The following is a 26,199-nucleotide window of genomic DNA, read 5'->3' on the forward strand; positions in this document are numbered from 1 at the left end:
CAAAAGATCGGGGGGGGGGGGGGGGGGTCGCCAGGTGCGCGGCGATTTTCTGTGGAGGGGTGGCTCACGTCGTTTGCAGGTCGGTTTTCTCTGGGCGTCGTGGTGTCCTCTCCTTCGCGTGTGGTCGCCCTTCTCCGTGGGGTGCCCTCCGCACTTCCCCCAAAAGCAGCAGGTATCCACCCTCTTAGGATACCCGGGGGATAGCGAGAGGAAATTGTGTGCACCATGACACAAAACTCCCTCTTATCCGCCACATTCCGGCGGCCGAGTGCACAGCTGGGTGCCGGAACTCCCAGTTCCGGCAGCAAGCTGCACGGCGACATAACTCCCAGGGGGTCACCTGCGTCGTTGTGCCGACGTCCGCACCGCCTTCAATCCGCGCACTGGCCATGCGTACGCCGGTACTACGATGCAGGAGGTCCTCTAGAGGTCGAGACCCAGCCTTAGCGGTCCACCTCGAACCTTCATGGATGGCACTTCGAGCCCCGGCATCCGCATCGCTGCCTTTTTTTTTTTCACAGCGATGCAGGCAGCGGGAATCGAACCACCGTACTGAAGGATACGAGATCAACACTCAAGCCGCTCGGCTACCGGAACGGCACACCGAACACCGTTTTTTTCTCGACCAGTAGCTTGGCCAGCTAGACCGTTGTTGCTCGCCTATGCTCTCACAGTTGATGCTTCCGACCAGATAAGACGTGCTCCATCCCCGTGCTGACCACGCTCATGCGCGCAGGACGCCGCCAGTCACGCTAGCTGCGCAGTGACCCTGGACTCTGCGTCCACTTTGCAGCGGCGTAAATTAAGTGCCGTGCCTCTAATGCAGCCGAACCATTACACGCGCTTCAATTGTAATCCGTGATGCAGTTTGGTAGCGCTGTGACATGCGGTTATAAGGCGCCGTTCACTTCCTTTTATGAGCGGACCCACGTCTCCCTTTGGCAGAACAGTTCATTCGTGACATTCTGGCACTTGTCCACTCTCAAGGAAAACTCTACTCGGCAACGTAAGTACGAAAACGCTAGTTTGTAGGTAGTGAACGGATCACTCCTTACATTGGCATCATTCATGAGGAAACTGACGCGAGACAAGACACGCACGGCCTTCATTCAAGTTTATTTAGAAATTCGTAAACATTCGTTACACGAGTCAAATAATTCCTATGGGCGGGTCAAAACACGCGCACACAAACGAAATCAAGAGGAGACTGCCGTAGGTGCAATTTGAGGGTTGTACTGCGTCACATGCAAGGCGAACAGTACGAATACTCTGAGTGTAGTAGTAATACCACCACTAATCGCGAACTACAGTTCAGTAACGCCAGCAGTCATCAATGTTTGGATGTGTACTACGTGCGTTCATAGCTGCAGAGCAAGAAAAATGCAGAGCAAGGCGGTTCAACCCTGCTCGACATCCTGGCCAACCGATATTCAATGTGGAGCATCCGGCTGCACGGAGTCCACAGTAAGCGTTCTTGTTACCGGCTAGCCAGCGACGTCTACGTTGCTATAAGCCAACGAATCTTCTACCGCGAAAAATGACTACCGCGAAAAATGCCGGAATGAAGAATACGCTGCGGAATTTCGCAACATAAAAAAATGACATCGAATAGATCAGTTATGCGTATGATTCGCAGTAGCTGTTATTCCATATCGCAAGTACCCACGTACGAATTAACGATGGCAACGACATGAGGACAGTTTCAGAAAGTCTTAGCGGCGACTCCTAAATACAGAAAACCGTAACAGCCGAAAGAAGGAGGTACATGCAAGAGAGGAAAATCGCTACTCTGGATGCAGAATATTTGGAACAGCTTTAAGAAAGTCTTAGGCTAAGAGGTGCGACCAGCTATTCAGTACGAGAGAAAAAAAAAAAAAAAAGAGGGCGGAGCCACCGAGGGAAAGCACAAGATAGAACTGAGAAACAAAAAAAAAGCCCCAAATTACACCAGTATTCAAGTGGCTCTTCCTTCTTATACAGCGATTGCTTAACCTCCGCAAAATGCTAACGTCACGAAAAACTCTTCCTGCAACACAATACACGGGCGCCAGTTATGGGGGCGCGTGATAAGCCATCCGGAAATTTTATGTACTTAACCTGTGGTACGCCTTCAAGATGCTCTGTGAATATTGCAGAAGCTCACTCCAGGCTTCGTCGCCAACTGCTGCAGTTTTTGAACACTGACGAACTTGCTGTTCGAATCATCCAACAGCACTGAAACGAACAGTATTGGGGGAGTATTTAAACCCTGCAATGCTCGAGCACGCTTGCACGTACGCAGAATTTTCTCCATTACACGCCATGGAGTGCAAATTTGTGCTGGAGATAGAATTTGTGAGCAAAGTTACTTAGCACTGTAGTTAGCAACTCTATTCCCAAGCTGTTCAAAACAGACACTTAGCTCGACAGCGAATTCATATCGCTACTTCTGGTTCAGCTGCTCAAATTTGAATTTCGGAATCTCAAGCAGTGCAGTATACAGGCATTACAGTGTTAAAAGGGTACCGAAGCACCTTAGTGGCTTGGGGAAAAACAGTGCGCAAACAGCATGCGGTACTGCGAACATCTCCGCCAAATTTTTCAGTCGCACGTGGTTTTTCGTCCCTTAAGATATTCATGCCATCCACCACCATTCCACTCCTTGTCTTTCGTCTGCCTTTGCCAACTCGATAACTCGTTAAGGCGCCGTGTTATCGGTGCTCTTTTTCGATGACCCCGCCCAAGCTATACTTAGGCTATTCAGGATGTACCCCGCAAAGACTTATAGTTAGTTCGACTAGTGGCATCTGAAGTGCGAGTCGTCTGGCACGTCCTGGATGCTATACGCCGCCGCCGCCGTCGTCGTCGTCTTCCGGCCTGATGGCCAGCGGTGTTGTGAGACTTTATTTTTGTGTGTGCGTAAACACGCGTTCGTCATAATTTTCAGCAATGGTTCGAACGGCCACGTCGTCGTGGCGGTAAATGTGGCCGCTCTGACGCAGGTTCGCCACCTGGCGTTGCAGCTGAACCTCTGCAGCTTGGGTCGGCGGTCTCGGACCAGGTTGCTTCCGATCGATGGATTTCTCGTTCGAAGTCCATGGTCTGGAGATCGTCGCCATCTTTGCCACTTCCAGTGAGCACGCTGCTCAGGATCTGAAAAAAAGAAAGAAAGATTGTTGAGAGGAAGGGCAACGCATTCAGGCTGAAACAAATTCTTGTCGCGTGTTTTTACTCAGTTTTCACGAATCTGCATACCGTTCGACAAACAGAAGATGCTGTGATAGCGGTAGGACGATATTTACGGGCCCTGGTTCATAGTGCTGCTAACGGGGCGCCGGCCACAGAATCTAAACTAATTATAGAAGAATTTATTTATTTATTAATGTATTTATTTATTTATTTATTTATTTATTTATTTATTTACAGTACATTACAAGCTCCTAATCGGAGTAATGTGTAAGGGGGGCTTTACAATGTTGTTGAGAAAGTATGGTGACAGGTACCAAAAAAATCTCATGATACTCAATGTGCGGCAAAAGGCCAAGTAACACTCAAAATACAGTGCTTGATAACACGCGAAAAATAAGTAAGAATATGCCCTAAGCGGTCTATGAGAGATGCTTATAATCGGAATGCTCATCTTCAAGCAAGGATGCAAATAGCAGAGTTCATATAAACTAGACATTATCTAAACCTTCCAACGCCACAAGTCATCTCCTCCAAGCGGGACAATTCTATAGCCTGGAAACATCGGCCATTTCATTGCCCGTCTTACTGATATCAAACTCTGAATATTTCATATATTGACCTGTCAAGGGCATACATTTAAATATGTAGGCATCCGATGAGTGTCAAAAGCATGGGTGAAAGTAATGAATCGGCGCAGTATGTAGATCCGGATATAGAGACGAGTGCTTCTTATTTGCTTCGATTGCAAGGCACACATCAAGCTAGCTTAACGAAACGTTTTCCTGAGCAGTCCAATAATGTCATAATGTTAACATGACGGCCTAAGTTTTGTAAATGGGCTATATTTCACATCTGAATCACTGCACCATCAGCATAAATAAATAGAAACCGAACCACAGTATGACCTATTGGAATGCCTCCTCAGGTAATTGCATGGAACTTAAATGCTCTGTAGCGAGTTTTTCAACATGTAGTAGTAGACCCTAGTGTACGTTTTAGAGTCTTAATTAAAAACACATTTATAAATGCAGGTGAACTTGGAAACGGAAGCATCTATTGGAATAGTTTCAGAATCGTTTACGTTTGAATTTACGCTGATGCTGCTTCCAATTGTGCTTTACTAAGTTCAGTAATAGAAACTGACTTCGGTTCTCGGTATTAGATTAACAATTTCCAGCTCACACACAAAAAAAAAATGTTTACGGCATGCTTTAGTTACCTATGTGCCTTCTTTAAAACCTTTCCTGTTCTGCCCTGAAGCGTTTTGGAAAGGCACAGGGGCTTTCGCCCGTTCATTTGTGGAACTGCGCCCATGTCGAGTGTGCGTCGGTTACGAGTTTCGTGGGTCGCGGCTGGGTTCTCCGGAGAAGCATGCACATAAAAGCCACGTCGCACTCAGCGACTACTCTACGAGCGAGGCTAAACACGCTGTTGCGCCAGCAGTGCCGCGTTGAAGGCGCGCCGAGTGACTTCTGCCGAAGCGGCTGCCTTGTTTGCTGTCGCTGATTTACGCACTTGAATCTCGCTTTGTTTAATCACTTTCACACATTCTTTAGACATTTCGCCTATTCAACAAATCTTAGCGCGCAGCGCTGCGTGTCAAATTAACGAAGGCGGTACATTTGTTAACATCGACGTCCTCATCCACAAGTCGTTAATCGTTAGCTTCATATATCGTATGAAAGGCGCAATGCAGACATAAAATGTAAATACGTAGCAAAACACACACACATATGCAGATATGAGCGGCCGAGCCACCTAAAAGATATATGTTTGCGCTTGAAAATGCAGATCAAGAAGCCTCAACCCTGCTGGACATCTTGGCCAACCAATTTTCAATGTGGAGCATCCGGCTGCACGGAGACATCAGGGAGTGTTCATGCCACCGGCAAGGCTGCGGCACTGTGTCGCCTACGTTGCTCACAAACGGCACCTGTGGCCCGACATGAGCGTGCGCCTGCGGATGCTGTTCGCTTCGCTGCTGCAGGAGCGAGGTGGACCTGCGAGTTGTGCCAAGGCCAGAGTGAGAATCGCACTGTGTCTTCCCGAGCTTATGGATTCATTGACCGCGCTAAACAGTTACAGCCACGTTAGAGCGTAATCAGCAGCAATTTCGTGCCTGCATTTCTTTATTCATTTATTTCAATAAAGAACCATTTACCACTGCGGTACTACATCGATTGGCAAACGGGGCAACATAGGTTCATACAAAACTTGGTGAAAAGAGCTTCACCTTTAGGCTTCTTTTTTGTATGGGTATCCTAAACGTTTGTAGTCGTCATTAGTATTCCACAGCGTAACCAGTATGAAACATGTGAGCCCCTTGCCCCTACAATACCAGGTGATAGGAGCGGCGCCTATGGGTAGTCTATGCAAACCACCTATCCGCTTTACTCCATACGACATGACTCCATGCGAGACAGTTCAACGATCTCTCTGTACAACTGTCGGCGCTAATGCACATTCAGTGACAATCAACGGCGCCATATGTTCTTGCGTGCTCTAACTGCTAACAGCACTTGTCACAGCCTTGACCATTGCTTTTCAAGTCTGGGCGCAATGTTTACTGACGATGTCTGCTGCTAATAACACACGTAACTTCAGTGATGTTTATATGGTTCACGCGGCTTCTTGGTTAATGCAGATGCAGTATTGCTAGACGAGTGCATTTCTGTCTTGGACATCCACGAAAGCTTCTTGCGCATGAAGTCCGACAAGCCGCCAGGGTGCACATCATCATCACGACCATCCACCCACCCGCCCACCTATGAGATCTTCACCATGATGACATGAGGTAAATCGCCGCCTGCAGTATACAGCGGTGTAGACGGTCAGCAATGTGCGATATCGCGAGAATACGGTAACATACTGTCAGCTGTGTTGGTGAATGGGCAAAGAAAGTTGACTGCAACACAGGCTGCGGCTACCATTGAAGCAATTAAATCCAGTTAGACGATTTTTATTGAAAGACCTGATGTCATTAGACTTTTATGTCTGTTAAATAATATCTCGCATAGCGCTGAATACCCAAGTATGGATAGCCAGTGATTCGATCTGCTCTTGTTGCTTGAAACACAGGTACATGTTTTACCTAGTAATTTTCAGTTGCAGAACGAATAGCCTGTCTCGTGGGACAAGCAGATCTGCACAGAAAAGAAAGAAAATTAAAATAGCAACCCAAAACTACCCAATGCCAGGACCTCCTGGCACTGCCAACTCAAATCTATTTGCGCGTTTGAAATATGAAGAAACCAGAATAAATAAGTTATTCTTGGTGCTCTACTTTAACAGTACCTCCAAATCAAGAATGGAATGACACAATGCTGACGTAACTCCCACAGTGCGTCTACATCTCATTGAAAGAGCAGAGCCCCATTGTGATGCTTTACGTCACGTAGTCCAAAGGACCAGAAAGCATAAGGTTGCTTGAACATATATATACACACACACGCCTGAAAAGAGAAACATGATTTTCAACTGCGAACAGCCTCGTCGTGCGAAATTTAATATTGCGCATCAGCAAAACACTGCTGATATGGTTTTACAAGATTACTCCCACTTGACGTACACAAAAAGCGCATAATAAAGCAAAGAAACTTTGATGCACAATTACAGACCAATAAAGTTTTCGCCCAGACCTCTTCTTATTTCTCTAAGAAGCTTTAAGAGGAAGCTTTAGCTCGTGTGTTACTGTCTAAATACATGCAAAAGGAGAATTAGTTTTTCTCGGCGACCAAAGCACAAAATTTGACGAGGTTTGCTGAATTTAAAAGAAAAACTTAATATCTAGTGACTGTTGGTTTCAAATTTTCGATTCAGGTCATCAATCTTTTATAAAAAATTGTGAAAACACGCAAAATTTCACAAAATGAAATCATCATGTTTACAACTTCGTAACTCAGCAAGAAAAAAATGATACCGCAATTTTGTGAATGGTATCTAATAGTACATCTAAAGCAGACAAATTTGATATGTTACACATGAATCTAAGAAAATCTAGTAATGTGGAAATATAGCTTATGCAGAACCCTTGTACACATCGTAATAAATTCACGTAGGATATAAATTGACACATTAAATTTGTCCGCTTTGAATGATATAATGGATGTTGTTTACAGAACCGCGATATCTGTTCCTGATGCAGAGCTATTAGTTTGTAAACTTCGGGCTTCTATTTTTTTTTTTCAAACTTCTGTATATTTGAAAAGCTTTTTAACAAAATTCAGGCCGTAAATAGAAATTCCGCTTCCAACAGTCTCTAGAATTTAACTTTCTCTCTCAAATGCAACAAATTTCATAAAAATCGGTCCAGGGGTTATTTCAGAAAAACGTTTTTGCGTTTCACTTGTATATGAATAGGCAGCGTCGGAGTTGCGCCCGAGCTAAAGCTTCCTCGTAAAAGGATGCACTTACCACTACCACTGCAAATGCACATATATAGACAAAGATAATGATGCACAACCGGGGAAAGGAACAAGAGTTTAGGATCGCCAGTGAACCTCTACAGTCTGTGAAAGAGTACATTAAACTAGCTCTCAAATAATTACTGGGAACCCTGATAATGAGAAGGAACTTCATAGAAGAATAAAAACGGGTTGGATTTCATACGGCAGACATTGTCGGCTCCTGATTGGAAGCTTACCATTATCATTGAAAAGGAAGGTGTATAATCATTGCATTTTGCCGGTGCTGACATGTGGGGCAGAGACTTGGAGACTGACAAAGAAGGTTGAGAACACGTTAAGGACCGCACAAAAAGGAATGGAACGAAGAATGCTAGGCAGAACCTTGAGAGGCAGAAAAAGAGCTGTTTGGATCAGAGAGCAAACGGGCATAGCCGATATGCTAATTGACATTAACGGAAAAAATGGCACACTGCCGGTCATGTAATGCGCCGGTTAGATAACGGTGGGACCATTAGGGCTACAGAATGGGTACCAAGAGAAGGGAAACGCAATCGAGGACGACAAATGAATAAGTGGAGCGATGAAATTAGGAAATTCGCAGGTGCTAGTTCGAATCGGTTGGCGCAGAATTGAGATAATTGGAGATCGCACGGAGAGGCCTTCGTACTCCAGTGGACATAATATAGGCTGATGATGATGATGACACGAATTTACGAGAACTCCTTGCCCCGAAAAAAAAAAAAAAGAAACAGAGTGCATCCCATCCTCACTTCTCATAAAAATTGTAAGTGGATGAATATGATGGAAGATTTGATGGATGAATGGATGAACGTGCGCATGCACTGAGTAATTTAAGCGATCAATAGAAGAATTTGCGAAAATTTTCATAGATGCAAAACATAAGACAATTGCTTGTTAGAATGCCCACACATCCCTCTTTTAACTTCTCGACAAGGAAGGAAGGAAATCAACTTTATTCAGGTCCTGCAGGCCACGAGAGCTTTGGGCTCTCATGGAGTGGGCGTCTCCCACGACGGAACCGGGAGGTTGAGTTTCCTGGCGGCGTCGTGGACCTGCTGGACGGCCCAGAGTTGGGGAGCGCGTTCTTCGCTCCGGATTGCCTCTTCAAACTTGCGCTTCTCCTGTTCGTAGTTTACGTGAGCTTGCGAGCACGGCCAGAGTAAATGATAAACGTTAAGGGATGTATTGCAATTGGTGCAATAAGACTTGTAGAGCTCAGGCATGTAATGGTGCAATCTGTTTTGAGTGGGGTATGTGTCTGTTTGTAGCATTCTGAGTGTAACCGCTTGAGCTCGAGTGAGCGTGCGGTGTGGCGTGCTATATTGTCTGCGTTGTAGGTAGTAGTATTTAGCGACTTCGTTGTATGTAGTGGGCGCGTCCTTATTCTCCGAGTGGTCGGGTGAAGCCGCGCTGTCTGTAAGCGCGCGCGCAGCCTCGTGTGCCGCCTCGTTAAGGTTGGGGACGTCGCCGAGCTTTGGTCCTAGGTATGCCGGGAACCAGTATATGAAGTGTTTCTTAATCTCTTTCTTTGAAACAATTTTGAGAGCCTGTGCGCAGACCGTGCCCTTCTGGAAAGCTCTGATAGCGGCTATGGAGTCGCTGTAGATATGGGAAAGATTGTCGTCGGTGAGCGCAACAGCGATCGCAACCTGTTCGGCCTGTTCAGGCTTCCTTGCAATTACCGTGGCTGCATATCTTGTGGATCCGCGGCCGTCCACAACCGCCACTGCGAAAGCTTTGTTTCCCGTGTATGCCGCCGCGTCCACAAAAGCTGAGCGTTCACGGTTCGCCAAGGCTTGGTTAAGAAGGAATTGTCCTCTCGCTTGTCGTCTGCCCCTGTTGTTTTCGGGGTGTACGTTTCTGGGTATAGGGCGGACCGTGATCCTGGCGCGTATGTCCCGTGGGAGGTCCGCAAAGTCTTTTTCTATGTGTCCTTGTGCAAAGCCTAGCTTCTCTAGGATCGTGCGCCCCGGAGGCGTCGTCGAAAGCCTAGCAAGCTGGGCGCGCTGCTGGGCTTCGGCAATTTCTTCCAGGGTGTTGTGCATGCCCAGGTGCCCCAGCTTCTCGTTGCTGGTGCTGGTTGGAATGCCGAGGGCTTGCTTGGTGACCTTTCTGATTTGGGCATTCAGTCTGTCTCTTTCGGATCGTGTCCAATTGAGCATTGCCGCAACGTATGCGAAGTGACAGGTGACGAACGCGTGTATCAGTTTGATGACGTTATGTTCCTTGAGGCCCCTGTGTCTATTGGCAATTCTTCTGATGAGCCCAATAGCGTTGTTGGTTTTGGTGATGAGCTTCTGAACCGTAGAGGCATTGACGTCTTTAGTCTCTACGATCATACCCAGGACTCTGATTTTGTCGACGCACGGTATGGCGTGTCCCGAAGTGGTTCGTACGATAATTTCTTGATTATAGTCGAAGTCTGACGAGTATGGCCTACGGCCTTTCTGCGTGGGTCTGCGTACGAGCAGCTCCGACTTGGTAGGCGAGCATCTGAGTCCTGTGGGAATTAGAAATTCTTCTATGGCATTCACTGCTTCTTGCAAGATGTCCTGCACCATGCCCGGGGTTCCTTTGGACACCCACATGGTGATGTCATCTGCGTATATGGTATGCTCGAGCCCGTGGATCTGCCCTAGTTTCTCAGCAAGTCCCGCCATGGCAAGGTTGAAAAGCATAGCGGAGATGACCGAGCCTTGGAGGGTGCCCCTGCTCCCCAGCGAGAGTGTCTCCGTGGAGAGGTCGGCAAATCGGAGCGTAGCCGTCCTGTTATCCAAGAATGACTTGACGTACGAGTGGAACCTAGCTCCGAGGTTGAGTTCGGAAATGGTGTCCACAATGTATTGGTGAGAGAGGTTATCGAACGCTTTCTCTAGATCCAACCCAAGAATGGCCTTGGCGTTTCTAATGGGGTCATCAATGATTTGGTGCTTGATTAAAATCATGGTGTCTTGAGTTGATAGACCGGGTCTAAATCCGATGAGGGTGTGTGGTAACAGTCCCTTGGTTTCGAGGAATCTGGAGATTCTGTTTTGAATGGCGTGTTCCGCCGCCTTACCCACGCACGACGTCAGTGATATGGGTCTGAGGTTCTCGACGCCCGAGGGCTTGTTGGGCTTTGGAATGAGAACCGTGGTGGCGTTCTTCCATTCCGGTGGGACCCTGCCGGAAGCCCAGACCTGATTGATTTGATCCGCTAGGAACTGGACGGAGTCTTCGTCCAAGTTACGAAGGGCCTTGTTACTAATACCGTCCGGACCTGGGGCCGATGTGCCATTCAAGTTTTGAAGGACGGTCCTGATTTCTTCCAGGGTGAAGGGTTCATCGAGGTCGGGGTTGTCCGCTCCCGTGTACGGGGAACCGGATGCCACGGCCTCGTTTTCCTCGCTGCTCGAGAGTGGCACGTATCTTTCGGCAAGTCTTGCCATAAATTCCTGCTTGTTGGAGTTTTTGAGTTCACGTTTCGCTATCTTGTCAGCCGCCTTGGTCTGGGAGCTCCTGGTTTGACCTTTGTTAAGAAGGTGTTTGAGTAGGTTCCAAGTTTTTCCATATGTCACGCTGCCATCGGCCCTTGCACATACTTCGTCCCATTGTTGGTTGGAGAGTACCACACAGTGGTGCTCAATGTCCTTGTTCAGTAGTGCAATCTTTTTTCCTAAGTCTTCTATTGAGTCGCTGGGTACGCCATCTCTGCAGTATGGATCTTTTCGCTTCCAGCATGTGAGCGAGCTTAGCGTCCATCCCGATTGTCTGGGCATCTGTTTCTATTTCCTTGGTCGCGTTGCGGGCGTCCTCCTTTAGTTCTTGCGTCCACTGTTCTAGTGTAGCGGGCTTGTCGGTACGTTCCTTTCTTATCTGTCTAAACGCATCCCAATCCGTGTATCTCCACTTTCGTAGTGGTTTCAAGGCGATTGCTAGTGACGTTTCCACAATGTAATGGTCGCTGCCGAGGTCTTCGCCGGTATTATGCCAGGTGGCCCCCTCGGTGTTGAGAACGAACGTGAGGTCTGGGGTGGTGTCCCTCGAGACCGAGTTGCCCATCCTGGTAGGGTAGAGCGCGGACGTGATAAGGTTGAGGCCCATCTCTTCCGCATCGGTGGCCAGGTTTCTGCCTTTGGCGCTGGTGATGCCGTAGCCCCATTCTACGTTTGGGGCGTTGAAATCTCCGGCAATAATCAGTGGGTTGTCCCCGGCTTTGTCCCTGGCCTTCTTCAACAGTCTTCTGAAACTTTGCGTTCTGTGGTTCGGGCTGCTGTACATGTTCAGTGCTAGTATGCTCTTACCCTTCTTGCCTTTGGGAAAGACTTCGATGAACAAGTGCTCGCATTTGCTGTCCGGATTACTTCTGTCAATTTCGGCCCACGCGAGCCTGTTACTGATAAACGTCGCTACGCCGCTGCAGGCTTTTGTTGGTGGAACGGCAATTGTTTCATATCCCGGAAGTGTGGGTGTGTCGGTGTTGGTCTCTTGAATGAGTATGATGTCCGGCTTGTCTGTAGTGTGTCTGATGTGCTGTTGCAAGACCGATTTCTTGTTTCGGACACGATGTTATTGGACACACATATCACTGTCACCTGAATGCAGATATATTGACAATCATTTTGTAGAATACAGGAAGTTACGTTCATTTCTTGTGGAAAAAAATAGAATGTATCCCTTTAGAATGTCTGCTCCCCTCCCCCCGCCCTATTCTCACTTCTCTAAAAGGCTTCAAAAAGATGAACATATCGCTACCGCTGAATGCGCATATACTGACTCATTTAGGTGAATAATGCAAGAAGTTACAAAAGGTGCTCGTAGCGGAAAACAAAAGTCTACAGCCAATTATAATGTCCCGAGATCGTCGTCATCGTCGTCGTCGTTGACATCATCATCATCACCGTCATCATAATAATCATCATCAGCCTATTTTTTGTCCACTGCAGGACGAGGGCCTGTCCTTGCGATCTCTAATTACCCGTGTCCTGCGCCAACCGATTCCAACTAACGCCCGCAATTTTCCTAATTTCATCGCTCCACATGGTACCCATTCTGTAACCTTAACGGCCCAACGGTTATCAAACCTGCGCTTTACATGACCTGCCCAGTTCGATTTTTTTTTCTCTTAATGTCCATTAGAACATCTTTACACCCGTTTGCTCTCTGATTCACACCGGTCTCTTTCTGTCTGTTAACGTTATGTCTAGCATTCTACGTTCCATCACCGTTTGTGCGGTCCTTAACTTGTTCTCAAGCTCCTTTGTCAGTCTCCAAGTCTCTGCCCCATATATCAACGATGGAAAAACACGCTGATTGTACACCTTCGTTTTCAATGATAATGGTAAGCTTCCAGCCAGGAGCTGGCAATGTCTGCCGTATGCGATCCAATCAATTTCTTTCTTCTGTGAATTTCCATCTCGTTACCAAGGTTCTCTGGAATTATTTGACCTAGGTAAACGCACTACTTCACAGATCTTCAAATGCCCATGTACTGACTCTTTTAAGACAATACACTTATTTAAAAAATATTTTCTCGCGGTAAGAAAAAATTATAGCCCATTAAAATGGCTGCACAGCCCTGTTCACACTTCCATAAAAAGCTAGCAACCCCTGATAATAAATATATAGTGACACTCATTTAGGAGAATTACGGGAATCGTTTGTCGACCAACAACAAAGGACAGCAGACCGTTAAAATGTCCACACAGCCCTGTTATATCTTCTCTAAGAAGCTGTAACTCGATTAACATATTGCTAACTCTACCAGTAGACATAAACTGACTCATTTGAACGAAGTATACACGAATATACATAAATTGCTTCTCGCGAGAAAAAAAAGATCCCCCAATAAAATGGCTGCACCGTCCTCTTATCACTTCCCTAAAAAGCTACCACAAGACGCACATACCGCTACCACTGCCACTAAATATACAGTGACACTCACTGCATACACGAAGAATACACGAAACTACGTGAATTGTTTGTCGACCAAAAACAGGACAATAGCCCTGTTATATCTTTTCCAAAAATCTGTAAGTGGATTAACATAGCGCTACCTCTTCCAATGCCCATATACTGACTCATTCAAGCGAAGAACACACTAATTTATAAAAACCGCTTTATGCGGTAAAAAACAAACTATGGCCACTAAAATGGTCGCACAGTCATGCTTTCACTTCCCTAAAAACCTACAACTGGATGCACATATCGCTATCCTGCTAATAAATATATAGTGACACTCATTTAGACGAAATATACACGAAATTAGGAGAGCTGTTTGTCGACCAAAAACTAAACATAACATCCCATTAGAATGTCCCCACAGCCCTGTTATATCTTCTCGAAAAAGGTGTAAACGGATTAACATATCGCTATCTCTACCAATGCACATATAGTGGCTCTCATTTAAACGAACAATACACTAATTTACAAAATTGTCAATCGCGAAAAAAAAATCTACAGTCCATTACCTTGGCTTATCAGTCCTGTTCTTACTTCTCTAAAAAGCTACAACTGGACACACATATCGCTACCCGGGCAAATATATATATATACTGACAATAATTTAGGCGAAGAATACACGTAATTACGAGAATTGTTTTTCGACGAAGAACACAAGACATTCGCCCGATAGAATGTTCACACAGTCCTCATATATCTTCTGTAAAAAGCAGTAAATGGATTAACATGTCGCTACCTCTACCAATGGGCACACACGGACTCACATTTAGGCGAAGAATACACTAATTTAAATAAATTGCTTTTCGTGGGAAAAAACAACATAGGCCATTATAATGGCTGCAGAGTCCTGTTCTCAATTCCCTAAACAGCTACAACTGGACGCACATATGGATATCCTTGCAGATAAATATATAGTGACAGTTATTTAGGCGAAGAATACACGAAATAAGGATAACTTTTTGTCAGCCAAGTATTAAAGACAATATCCAATTAGAATATCTACACAGGGGTGTTATATCTTCTCTAAAACGCTGTAAATGAATTAACATATACTATCTCTACCACTGCACATATAGTGACTCTCATTTGAGCGAAGAATACACTAATATACATAAATTGATTTTCACGATAAAAAAATTGAACCTATTAAAATGGCTTCACAGTCTAGTTCTCACTTCCCTAAAAAACTACCACTAGACGCACATATCGCTACTCCTGCAAATAAATATACCATGACAGTCACTTAACCAAACAATACATAAAATTACGTGAATTATTTGTCGACCAAAAACACAAGACACTAGCTCTGTTATATCTTTTATAAAAAGCTGTAAATGGATTAACATAGCGATACCTCTTCCAAAGCCCATATACTGGCTCATTAAAGCGAAGAAGAGAGCAATTTACAAAAAGGGCTTTTCGCGGGAAAGAAAAGTAAAGCCCATTAAGAAAGCTACACAGTCCTGTTCTGTCTTCCCTAAAAAGCTACAGCTAAACGCACACATCGCAACCACTGCTTATATATATATATATATATTGACACTCATTTAGGCGAATACACGAAATTACGGTAATCGTTTGTCGACCAAGCACATAGGACAATATACCGTCAAACTGTCCACATACCCTTGTTATCTCGTTTATAAAAAGCTCTAAATAGATTAACATATCCTTATCTCTACCAATGCATATTTAGCGACTCTCACTTAGGCGAAGAATACACGAATTTATCAAAATGCCTTTTTGCGGGAGAAAATACTACAGCCCATTAAGATGGCTACACAGTTCTGTTCTCACGTCCCTAAACAGCTGCAACTTGGCGAACATGTCGCTACCCCTGCAACTAAATATATAGTGACACTCATTCAGGCTCAGAATACAAGAGATTACGATAACTGTTTGTCGACCGAAAACTATATACAATAGCCCATTAGGATGTCTACGCAGCCCTGTTATATCTCCTCTAAAAGTCAGTAAATGGATTAACATATCGCTATATCTACCAATCCATATATACTGACTCATTTAAGCGAAGAATAAACTTATTTACATAAGTTGTTCCTGGTGGGAAAAACAAAATATAGGCGAATAAAACGGATGCACAGTCCTGCTCTCACTTCCCTAAAAGGGTACACCGGTACGCACATATCACAACCTGTGCTTTCAATATACAGTGACACTCATTTAGGCGAAGAATACACGAAATTATGAGAATCGTTTGTCGATGAAGAACATAAGACTGTACCCCTTAGATTGTTCAGACAGCCCTCCTATTTCTTCTATAAAAAACAGTAAATGGATTAATATATCGCTACCCCTTCCTATGCTCATATACTGACTCATTTAAGCGATGAATACACGAATTTAGAAAAATGGCTTTTTGGGGGAAAAAAAATTACAGCCCATTAAGATGGCTCCACAGTCCTGTTCTCACGTCGCTAAAAAGCTGCAACTTGGCGAACAGATCGCTACCCCTGCCACAGTGACCCTCATTCAGGCGAAGAATACGCGAAATTATGGGAATCGTTTGTCAACCAAGAACATAGGTCAATATACCGTCAAACTGTCCACACAGCCCTGTTATATCTTCTATAAAAAGCTCTAAATAGATTAAGATGTCGCTACCGCTACCAATGGGCATAGACTGACTCATTTAAACGAATAATACACTAATTTACATATATTGCTTATCGCGGGAAATAAAAAAATATAGGCAAATAAGATGGCTGCATAGTACTGATCTCACTTCCCTAGAAAGCTACAACTGGACGCACATATCGCAACCCCTGCAAATAAATATATAGTGACACTCATTTAGCGGAACAATGCACGAAATTACGAGAATAGTTTGTCGACGAAGAACATAAGACTATGCCCCTTAGACTGTTCACGCAGCCCTCCTATTTCTTCTGTAAAAAGCAGTAAGTCATTTAAGATATCGCTACCCCTTTCGATGTGCATATACTGACTCATTTAGGCGAAGAATACACGAATTTAGAAAAATAGGTTTTTGAGGGAGAAAAAACTACAGCCCTTAATATTAAGTTGGCTCCAGGGTCCTGTTGTCATCTCACTAAAAAGCTGCAACTTGGCGAACATATCGCTACCCCTGCCACTAAATATATAGTGACACTCATTCAGGCGAAGAATACGCGAAATTACGGCAATCGTTTGTCAACCAAGAACGTGAGGCAATAGCCTATTAGAATGTCCACAAAGCCATCATATTATCATCATCATCATCATCATCATCATCATCATCATAGTCATCATCAGCCTGGTTACGCCCACTGCAGGGCAAAGGCCTCTCCCATACTTCTCCAACAACCCCGGTCGTGTACTAATTGTGGCCATGTCGTCCCTGCAAGCTTCTTAATCTCATCCGCCCACCTAACTTTCTGCCGCCGAGAAGGGCTGCCAAACGCACCCCAGCCCATTCTTATACTTCTGGTTATTTCCGTCTCATGATCCGGATCCGCCGTCACTACCTGCCCTAAGTAGATATATTCCCTTACCACTTCCAGTGCCTCGCTACCTATTGTAAATTGCTGTCCTCTTCCGAGACTGTTAAACATTACTTTAGTTTTCCGCAGATTAATTGTTAGACCACCTCTTCTGCTTTGTCTCTCCAGGTCAATGAGCATGCATTTCAATTGGTCCCCTCAGTTATTATATTTAAGCAAGGCAATATCATCAGCGAATCGCCATAAGCCGTCATATATCTTCTCTAAAAAGGTGTAAATGGATTAAAGTGTCGCGACCTCTACCAATGGGCATCGACTCATTCTGAATTAAGCGAAGAATACACTAATTTACATAACTTGCCTTTCGCGGTAAGTAACAAAATATAGGCAATTGGGATGGCTCCACAGTCCAGTTCACACTTCCCTAAAACGCTACAACTGGACGCACATATGGATACCCCTGAAGATAAATATCTAGTGAGAGTTATTAAGGCGAAGAATACACGAAATAAGGAGAACTTTTTGTCAACCAAATGCTAAAGACAATATCCCATAAGAATTAGAATGTCGACACAGGCGTGTTATATCTTCTCTAAAATGCTGTAAATGGATTAACGCATACTATATCTACCACCGCACATATACTGATTCTCATTTCACCGAGGACTACACTAATATACATGAATTGCTTTTACGATACAAAAATTTTAAGCTATTAGAATGGCTTCACAGTCTTGTTCTCACTTTCTTAAAGAGCTACCACTAGGCGCACATATCGCTACCCCTGCAAATAAAAATACCGCGACACTCACTTAACCGAAGAATACACGAAATTACGTGAACTGTTTGTCGAACAAGAACTAAACACAATAGCCCTGTTATATCTTTTCTAAAAAGCAGTAAATGAATTAACATATAGCTACTCCGCGAGTCTAGCAGTGCTATTGGAGGAATTAGAGGGCAGTAAATGGGATATAATAGGGCTCAGTGAAGCAGGGAGGCCAAAAGAAGCATATACAGTGCTAAAAAGCGGGCACGTCCTGTGCTACCGGGGCTTAGCGGAGAGACAAGAACTAGGAGTCGGATTCCTGATTAATAAGAACATAGCTGGTGACATACAGGAATTCTATAGCATTAACGAGAGGGTGGCAGGTCTTGTTGTGAAACGTAATAAGAGGTACAAAATGAAGGTTGCACAGGTCTACGCCCCCACATCCAGTCATGATGACCAGGAAGTCGAAAGCTTCTACGAAGACGTGGAATCGGCGATGGGTAAAGTCAAAACAAAATACAGTATACTGATGGGCGACTTCAATGCCAAGGTGGGCAAGAAGAAGGCTGGAGACAAGGCAGAGGGGGAATATGGCATAGGCACTAGGAATAGCAGGGGAGAGTTATTAGTAGAGTTTGCGGAACAGAATAATATGCGGATAATGAATATGTTCTTCCGCAAGCGAGATAGCCGAAAGTGGACGTGGTGGAGCCCGAACGGCGAGACTAGAAATGAAATAGACTTCATACTCTGCGCTAACCCTGGCATCATAAAAGATGTGGACGTGCTCAGCAAGGTGCGCTGCAGTGACCAAAGGATGGTAAGAACTCGAATTAGCCTAGACCTGAGGAGGGAACGGAAGAAACTGGTGCATAAGAAGCCGATCAATGAGTTAGCGCTAAGAGGGAAAATAGAGGAATTCCAGATCAAGCTACAGAACAGGTATTCGGCTTTAACTCAGGAAGAGGACCTTAGTGTTGAAGCAATGAACGACAATCTTGTGGACATCATCAAGGAGTGTGCAATAGAAGTCGGTGGTAACTCCGTTAAACAGGATACTAGTAAGCTATCGCAGGAGACGAAAGATCTGATCAAGAAACGCCAATGTATGAAAGCCTCTAACCCTACAGCTAGAATAGAACTGGCAGAACTTTCGAAGTTAATCAACAAGCGTAAGACAGCTGACATAAGGAAGTATAATATGGATAGAATTGATGCTTTTAGGAACGGAGGAAGCCTAAAAGCAGTGAAGAAACTAGGAACTGGCAAGAATCAGATGTATGGGTAAAGAGACAAAGCCGGCAATATCACTACTAATATGGATGAGATAGTTCAAGTGGCTGAGGAGTTCTATAGAGATTTATACAGTACCAGTGGCACCCACGACGATAATGAAAGAGACAATAGTCTAGAGGAATTCGAAATCCCACAGGTAACACCGGAAGAAGTAAAGAAAGCCTTGGAAGCTATGCAAAGGGGGAAGGCAGCTGGGGAGGATCAGGTAACAGCAGATTTGTTGAAGGATGGTGGGCAGATTGTTCTAGAGAAACTAGCCACCCTGTATACGCAATGCCTCCGGACTTCGAGCGTACCGGAATCTTGGAAAAACGCTAACATAATCCTAATCCATAAGAAAGGGGACGCCAAAGACTTGAAAAATTATAGACTGATCAGTTTACTGTCCGTTGCCTACAAAGTATTTACTAAGGTAATTGCAAATAGAATCAGGAACACCTTAGACTTCCGTCAACCAAAGGACCAGGCAGGATTCCGTAAAGGCTAATCAACAATAGACCATATTCACACTATCAATCAGGTGATAGAAAATGTGCGGAATATAACCAACCTTTATATATAGCTTTCATTGATTACGAGAAAGCGTTTGATTCAGTCGAAACCTCAGCAGTCATGGAGGCATTGCGGAATCAGGGTGTAGACGAGCCGTATGTAAAAATACTGAAAGATATCTATAGCGGCTCCACAGCCACCGTAGTCCTCCATAAAGAAAGCAACAAATTCCTAATAAAGAAAGGCGTCAGGCAGGGAGATACGATCTCTCCGATGCTATTCACAGCGTGTTTACAGGAGGTATTCAGAGACCTGGATTGGGAAGAACTGGGGATAAGAGTTAATGGAGAATACCTTAGTAACTTGCGATTCGCTGATGATATTGCCTTGCTTAGTAGCTCAGGGGACCAACTGCAATGCATGCTCACTGACCTGGAGTGGCAAAGCCGAAGGGTGGGTCTAAAAATTAATCTGCAGAAAACTAAAGTAATGTTTAACAGCCTCGGAAGGGAACAACAGTTTACAATAGGCAGTGAGGCACTGGAAGTGGTAAGGGAATACATCTACTTAGGACAGGTAGTGACTGCGGATCCGGATCATGAGACTGAAATCATCAGAAGAATAAGAATGGGTTGGGGTGCGTTTGGCAGGCATTCTCAGGTCATGAACAGCAGGTTGCCATTATCCCTCAAGAGAAAAGTGTTTAACAGCTGTGTCTTACGAGTACTCACGTACGGGGCAGAAACCTGGAGGCTTACGAAAAGAGTTCTACTTAAATTGAGGACGACGCAACGAGCTATGGAAAGAAGAAGGATAGGTGTAACGTTAAGGGATAAGAAAAGAGCAGATTGGGTGAGGGAACAAACGCGAGTTAATGATATCTCAGTTGAAATCAAGAAAAAGAAATGGGCATGGGCAGGACACGTAATGAGGAAGGAAGATAACCGATGGTCATTAAGAGTTACGGAATGGATTACAAGGGAAGGAAAGCGTAGCAGAGGGCGGCAGAAAGTTAGGTGGGCGGATAAGATTAAGAAGTTTGCAGGGACAACATCGCCACAATTAGTACATGACCGGGGTTGTTGGAGAAGTAGGGGAGAGGTCTTTGCCCTGCAGTGGGCGTAACCAGGCTGATGATGATGATGACAGCTACACCATCCAATACCCATATACTGACTCTCACTTAAGCGATGAATACACTTATCTACACAAGTTGTTCTTCGCGGAAAAAACAAAATATAGGCGATTAAAATGGCTGCATAGTCCTGTCCTCACTTCCCTAAAAAGCTACAACTGGACGCACATATCGCTACCCCTGCTATAAAGATATATTGACACTCATTCAGGCCACGAATACTCAAAGTTACTTAAACAGTTAGTCGTTTAAAAACGTAAGACAATAGTCCATTAGAATGTCCACAAAGCCCTCATACATCTGCTCTAAAAAGCTTTAAGTGTATTAACATGTCGCTACCTCTACCAATGTGCAAAGATTGACTCATTTGGGGAAATAATAAACTAATTTACATTATTTCCTTTTCGCGGGAAATAACAAAATATAGGCAATTAACATGGCTGCATTGTCCTGTTCTCATCTCTCTAAAAAAGGCACAACTGGACGTACATATCGCTACCCCTGCAACTAAACATATAGTAACACTCATTCAGGCGAAGAATACAAGAAAAAACGAGAACTGTTTGTCGACCAAAAACTATATACAATAGCGCATTAGGATGTCCACGCAGCCTTGTTATATCTCCTCTAAAAATCTGTAAATGGCATAGCACATCGCTATCCCTACCAATGCATATATACTGATTCTCATTTTAGCGAAGAATACACTTATTTACATAAGTTGTTCTTCGCGGGAAAAACAAAATATAGGCGATTAAAATGTCTGCATAGTCCTGCTTACACTTCTCTAGAAAGCTGCAACTTGGCGAACATATCGCAGCCGCTGCTAATAAATATATAGTTACACTCATTTAGGCGAAGAATACATGAAATTACGGGAACCGTTTGTTGACCAAGAACATAGGACAATATACCGTTAAACTGTCCACATAGCCCTGCTATATCTTTTCTAAAAAGCTCTAAAGAGATAAATATATCGCTATCTCTACCAATGCACATATACTGATTCTCATTTAAGCGAATACACGGATTTTCAAAAATTTACTTTCTCGGAAAAAAAAAACTACCGCCCCTTAAGATAGCTCCACAGTCCTGTTCTCACGTCGCTGAAAAGCTGCAACTTGGCGACCATATCGCTACCCCTGCCACTAAATATATAGTGATACTCATTCAGGCGAAGGATACACGAAATTCCGTTAATTGTTTGTCGACCAAGAACGTAAGGCAATAGCCCATTAGAATGTCCACAAAGCCATCATATATCTTCTCTAAAAAGCTGTAAATGGATTAACATGTCGCTACCTCTACCACTGGACATCGACTCATTCTCAATTAAGCGAAGAATACACTAATTTAATGTATTGCTTTTCGCGGGAAATAACAAAATATAGGCAATTAAGATCACTGCATAGTCCTGTTCTCACTTCCCTAAAAAGCTACAGCTGGACGCACATATCACAAACCCTGCAAATAAATACATAGTGACACTCATTTAGGGGAACAATGCACGAAATTACGAGAATAGTTTGTCGACCAAAAACGTAAGACAACAACCCAATAGAATGTCAGCAAAGCCCTCATATGTCTTCTCTAAAATGCTGTAAATGGATTAACATGTCACTACCTCTACGCCGGAACAGGTAAAGATGGCTTTGGGAGCTATGCAAAGCGGGAAGGCAGCTGGGGAGGATCAGGTAACAGCAGATGTATTGAAGGATGGTGGGCAGATTCTTCTAGAGAAACTGGCCACCCTGTATAAGCAATGATTCATGACCTCGAGAGTACCGGAATCTTGGAAGAACGCTAACATAATCCTAATCTATAAGAAAGGGGACGCCAAAAACTTGAAAAATTAGAGACCGATGAGCTTACTGTCCGTTGCCTACAAAGTATTTACTAAGGTAATGGCAATTAGAATCAGGAACACCTTAGACTTCTGTCAACCAAAGGACCAGGCAGGATTCCGTAAAGGTTACTCACAATAGACCATATTCACACTATCAATCAGGTGATAGAAAAATGTTAGGAATATAACCAAACTTTATATATAGCTTTCATTGATTACGAGAAAGCGTTTGATTCAGTCGAAACCTCAGCAGTCATGGAGGCATTGCGGAATCAGGGTGTAGACGAGCCGTATGTAAAAATACTGAAAGATATCTATAGGGGCTCCACAGCCACCGTAGTCCTCCATAAAAAAAGCAACCAAATCCCAATAAAGAAAGGCGTCAGGCAGGGAGATACGATCTCTCTAATGCTATTCAGAGCGTGCTTACAGGAGGTATTCTTGGGACCTGGATTGGGAGGAATCGGGGATAGGAGTTAATGGAGAATTCCTTAGTAACTTGAGATTCGCTGATATTGCCTTGCTTAGTAACACAGGCGACCCATTGCAAGGCATGCTCATTGACCTGGAGAGGCAAAGCCGAAGGGTGGGTCTAAAAATTAATCTGCAGAAAACTAAAGTAATGTTTAACAGCCTCGGAAGGGAACAACAGTTTACAATAGGCAGTGAGGCACTGGAAGTGGTAAGGCAATACATCTACTTAGGGCAGGTAGTGACTGCGGATCCGGATCATGAGACTGAAATAATCAGAAGAATAAGAATGGGCTGGGGTGCGTTTGGCAGGCATTCTCAGATCATGAACAGCAGGTTGCCATTATCCCTCAAGAGAAAAGTGTTTAACAGCTGTGTCTTACCAGTACTCACGTACGGGGCAGAAACCTGGAGGCTTACGGAAAGGGTTCTACTTAACTTGAGGACGACGCAACGAGCTATGGAAAGAAGAAGGATGGGTGTAACTTAACGGATAAGAAAAGAGCAGATCGGGTGAGGGAACAAACGCGAGTTAATGAAATCTTAGTTGAAATCAAGAAAAAGAAATTGGCATGGGCGGGTCATATAATGAGGAGGGAAGATAACCGATGGTCATTAAGGGTTACGGACCGGATTCTAAGGGAAGGGAAGCTTAGCAGGGGGCGGCAGAAAGTTAGGTGGGCGGATGAGATTAAGAAGTTTGCAGGGACGACATGGCCACAATTTGTACAGGACCTGGGTAGTTGGAGAAGTATGGGAGAGGCCTTTGCCCTGCAGTGGGCTTAACCAGGCTGATGATGATGATGGCCTCCTCCAATCGGCATATACTGACTCATTTAAGCGAATATTACACTAATTTACATATATTGCTTTTCGCGGGAAATAAAATATAGGCACTTAAAATGGCTGCATAGTCCTGTTCTCACTTCCCTAAGAAGCTACAACTGGACGCACATATCGTTACTCCTGCAAATAAATATATAGCGACATTCATTCAGGCGAAGGATACACGAAATTACGTGAATTGGTTGTTGACCAAGATCATAAGACAATAACCCGTTAAAATGTCCACACAGCCCTGTTATATCTTTTCTAGAAAGCTGTAAATGGATTAACATATCGCTACGCCTGCTAGTAAATATATAGTGACGCTCATTTAGGCAAAGAATACACGAAAGAGCAAGAACTTATCGACGAAAAACTAAATACAGTAGCCGAGTAGAATTTCCACACAACCCTGTTATATCTTCTCTAAAGAGCTCTAAATGAATTAACATATCGCTTTCTCTTCCAATGCACATATACTGACTCATTTGAGCGAAGAATACACTAGTATGCATAAATTGCTTTTCGCGAGAAAGCACACCAAAATATAACCCAATAAATGGCGGCACAGTCCTGTTTTCACTTCCCTAACAAACTACATTATATGGCCCATCGCAATATCGACATAGTTCTGTTGTCTCGTCTAAAAGGCGGTGACAACACGCACCTAACCCTACTTCTTAATATGCACATATACTGGGCGCGCCTTTAGGAGAAGGCGCGAATTTACAAAAAAAAAAAATACTTATCGCAGAAAGAACAAGCCTGTGCCTCGTTACAATGCGAGTGCAGCTATGCTGCATCTTCCCTAAAATGCAGTGATTGGACGCACATACTGCTGCCCCTGCCAATGCACGTATTGTGACCTGCACTTACGTGAAGTATTCATGCGTTTGCGAAAATTCCTGGTCGCGAAAAAAAAAAGCCAGCCCATAGCCTATTATAGTGTCCACACAGTCTTGTTCTAACTTCTCCAACAGCTGTAACCGAACGCACAATTCAGTAACCTTGCAAATGCGCTTACACGCCCTCATTTATCTATTTCGTTACCACGCCTATTCTAATTGATCACCGGTGATTTGTACTTTTGGTCGCAGATCTCGACATGTTGGAGCCGTTTGTTATCAATTGAAGGCCACAAAGCAGTTAGTACATGCATGGCGCTTTCTGAATTAGTTTACATATCTTGCACTCGGGCAATGTGACTTTGACGGACCTCTTTGCGAACTAAAGTTCGTATCTTGTAGCGAAAAGAAGTGTTTACGAAAGCAGATGAGCACTTTTGCTTGCAACATCAGACAGACAATGGCAAAATGGTAGCCCAGCCAAACACAAGCCGCGATATTGGCTCTCTATATTCTCTGTTATGGCAGCGAAGGCGATGCATAACCGCATATAAATGACTGAAATAAAGGTAACAAAGTAGGGACAGACGCTAATTTCGAAAATGGTAACTTACCCAACTATCCGTTTTTACAAAGAAATTGTGATAGAAAAAGAATTTCGCCTCCTGTGATTCTACACCGCCCAGCCAATCTTCTCTTCAGCAGCATACAAAGTCGGTTGAGCAGCTGGCCACCAGGTCCGGGCAAGCGGCAAGACACCAGGTCGCCAGAACTGCCATCCATTTGGTTCGCAAGGCACAGAGCAAGACACCGGTCTGTTAGGACACCTGGCCGCCATGACCACAAGGTGGGTAAAATGTCACTATGACAAGTGGCCCTCACGTCTGTAGTGCGGGTATGAACATACCTAGTCGCTATAACAGCTAGCCACAAGATCCGCAGGTTGGGCCGCAGGACATCTGGCCGCTAGAAGATGCTAGAAGCACCTACCACCAAAAACTCCGCAAAACAAGTTGGCCTGAAGCTTGGTGGCGAAATCTGTTGATTCAGCAAAGCAGCCTCGAATTACACACATTAGATACGGAAAACGGGTGAACTTTCAAGGGAATGCTAATTGAAGTGTTTTGAAGTCACAATTTTAACACATTTGAGTGCGCCGAACTGTGTTTAGTTATATTAGAATTATCACATCACTACGGAGTCTGTGGGCTCAGCTTCCTATCTGTTAACTGAATATGAATGTGTTCTCGCTTGAAACTGTGCGAGTTCAGTTATGCAATCGCCAATGACAAGCACGCGCAGCAGTATCACGGCGGAGTAGCTTGCATTACCACCGATCAGGAAGGAGCCTGGAAGACCGTAAGGTGCTTCCTCTTTGCAGCAGCTTCAAATTATTGGGCATAATAATCAATAGCCACTCCGGCAATATGAGAGACGCCTTAGTTGGAAGCTGTGGACAAATTTTCACCAGCCATTATATGGCAGGAACGCGAAGTATATCGAGAAGACAGATTTCAC

General features: G+C 44.4%; 1 protein-coding gene across 2 annotated transcripts; it reads right to left on the bottom strand.

Moving 5' to 3' along the window:
- Positions 1-1,097: 1,097 nt before the first annotated feature.
- LOC129386890 (uncharacterized) lies at positions 1,098-25,654 on the bottom strand. 2 transcript variants are annotated; one of them, XR_011891161.1, is made up of 5 exons: positions 25,589-25,654; positions 25,296-25,453; positions 6,260-6,311; positions 4,976-5,168; positions 1,098-3,132 (listed from the first exon to the last, which is right to left on the bottom strand). XR_011891161.1 is itself a non-coding variant. In XM_072285580.1 (3 exons), exon 1 carries the CDS (start codon positions 9,755-9,757, stop codon positions 8,585-8,587), a length of 1,173 nt encoding a protein of 390 aa, XP_072141681.1. In that variant the 5' UTR covers positions 9,758-9,787; the 3' UTR covers positions 1,098-3,132; positions 4,976-5,168; positions 6,260-8,584. The 2 variants fall into 2 exon arrangements, 1 of the variants encoding a protein (XP_072141681.1); XM_072285580.1 differs by lacking the exons at positions 25,296-25,453; positions 25,589-25,654 and having other exon boundaries at positions 6,260-9,787.
- Between the last annotated feature and the right edge of the window lie 545 nt (positions 25,655-26,199).

This window comes from Dermacentor andersoni, chromosome 11, assembly GCF_023375885.2.
Source record: "Dermacentor andersoni chromosome 11, qqDerAnde1_hic_scaffold, whole genome shotgun sequence".
NCBI classification, from domain to species: Eukaryota; Metazoa; Arthropoda; class Arachnida; order Ixodida; family Ixodidae; genus Dermacentor; species Dermacentor andersoni.

What these genes read in the sequence shown, in the direction of transcription:
- LOC129386890 (XM_072285580.1), bottom strand. Translation starts at nt 9,757, where the DNA reads ATGCTCAATTGGACACGATCCGAAAGAGACAGACTGAATGCCCAAATC.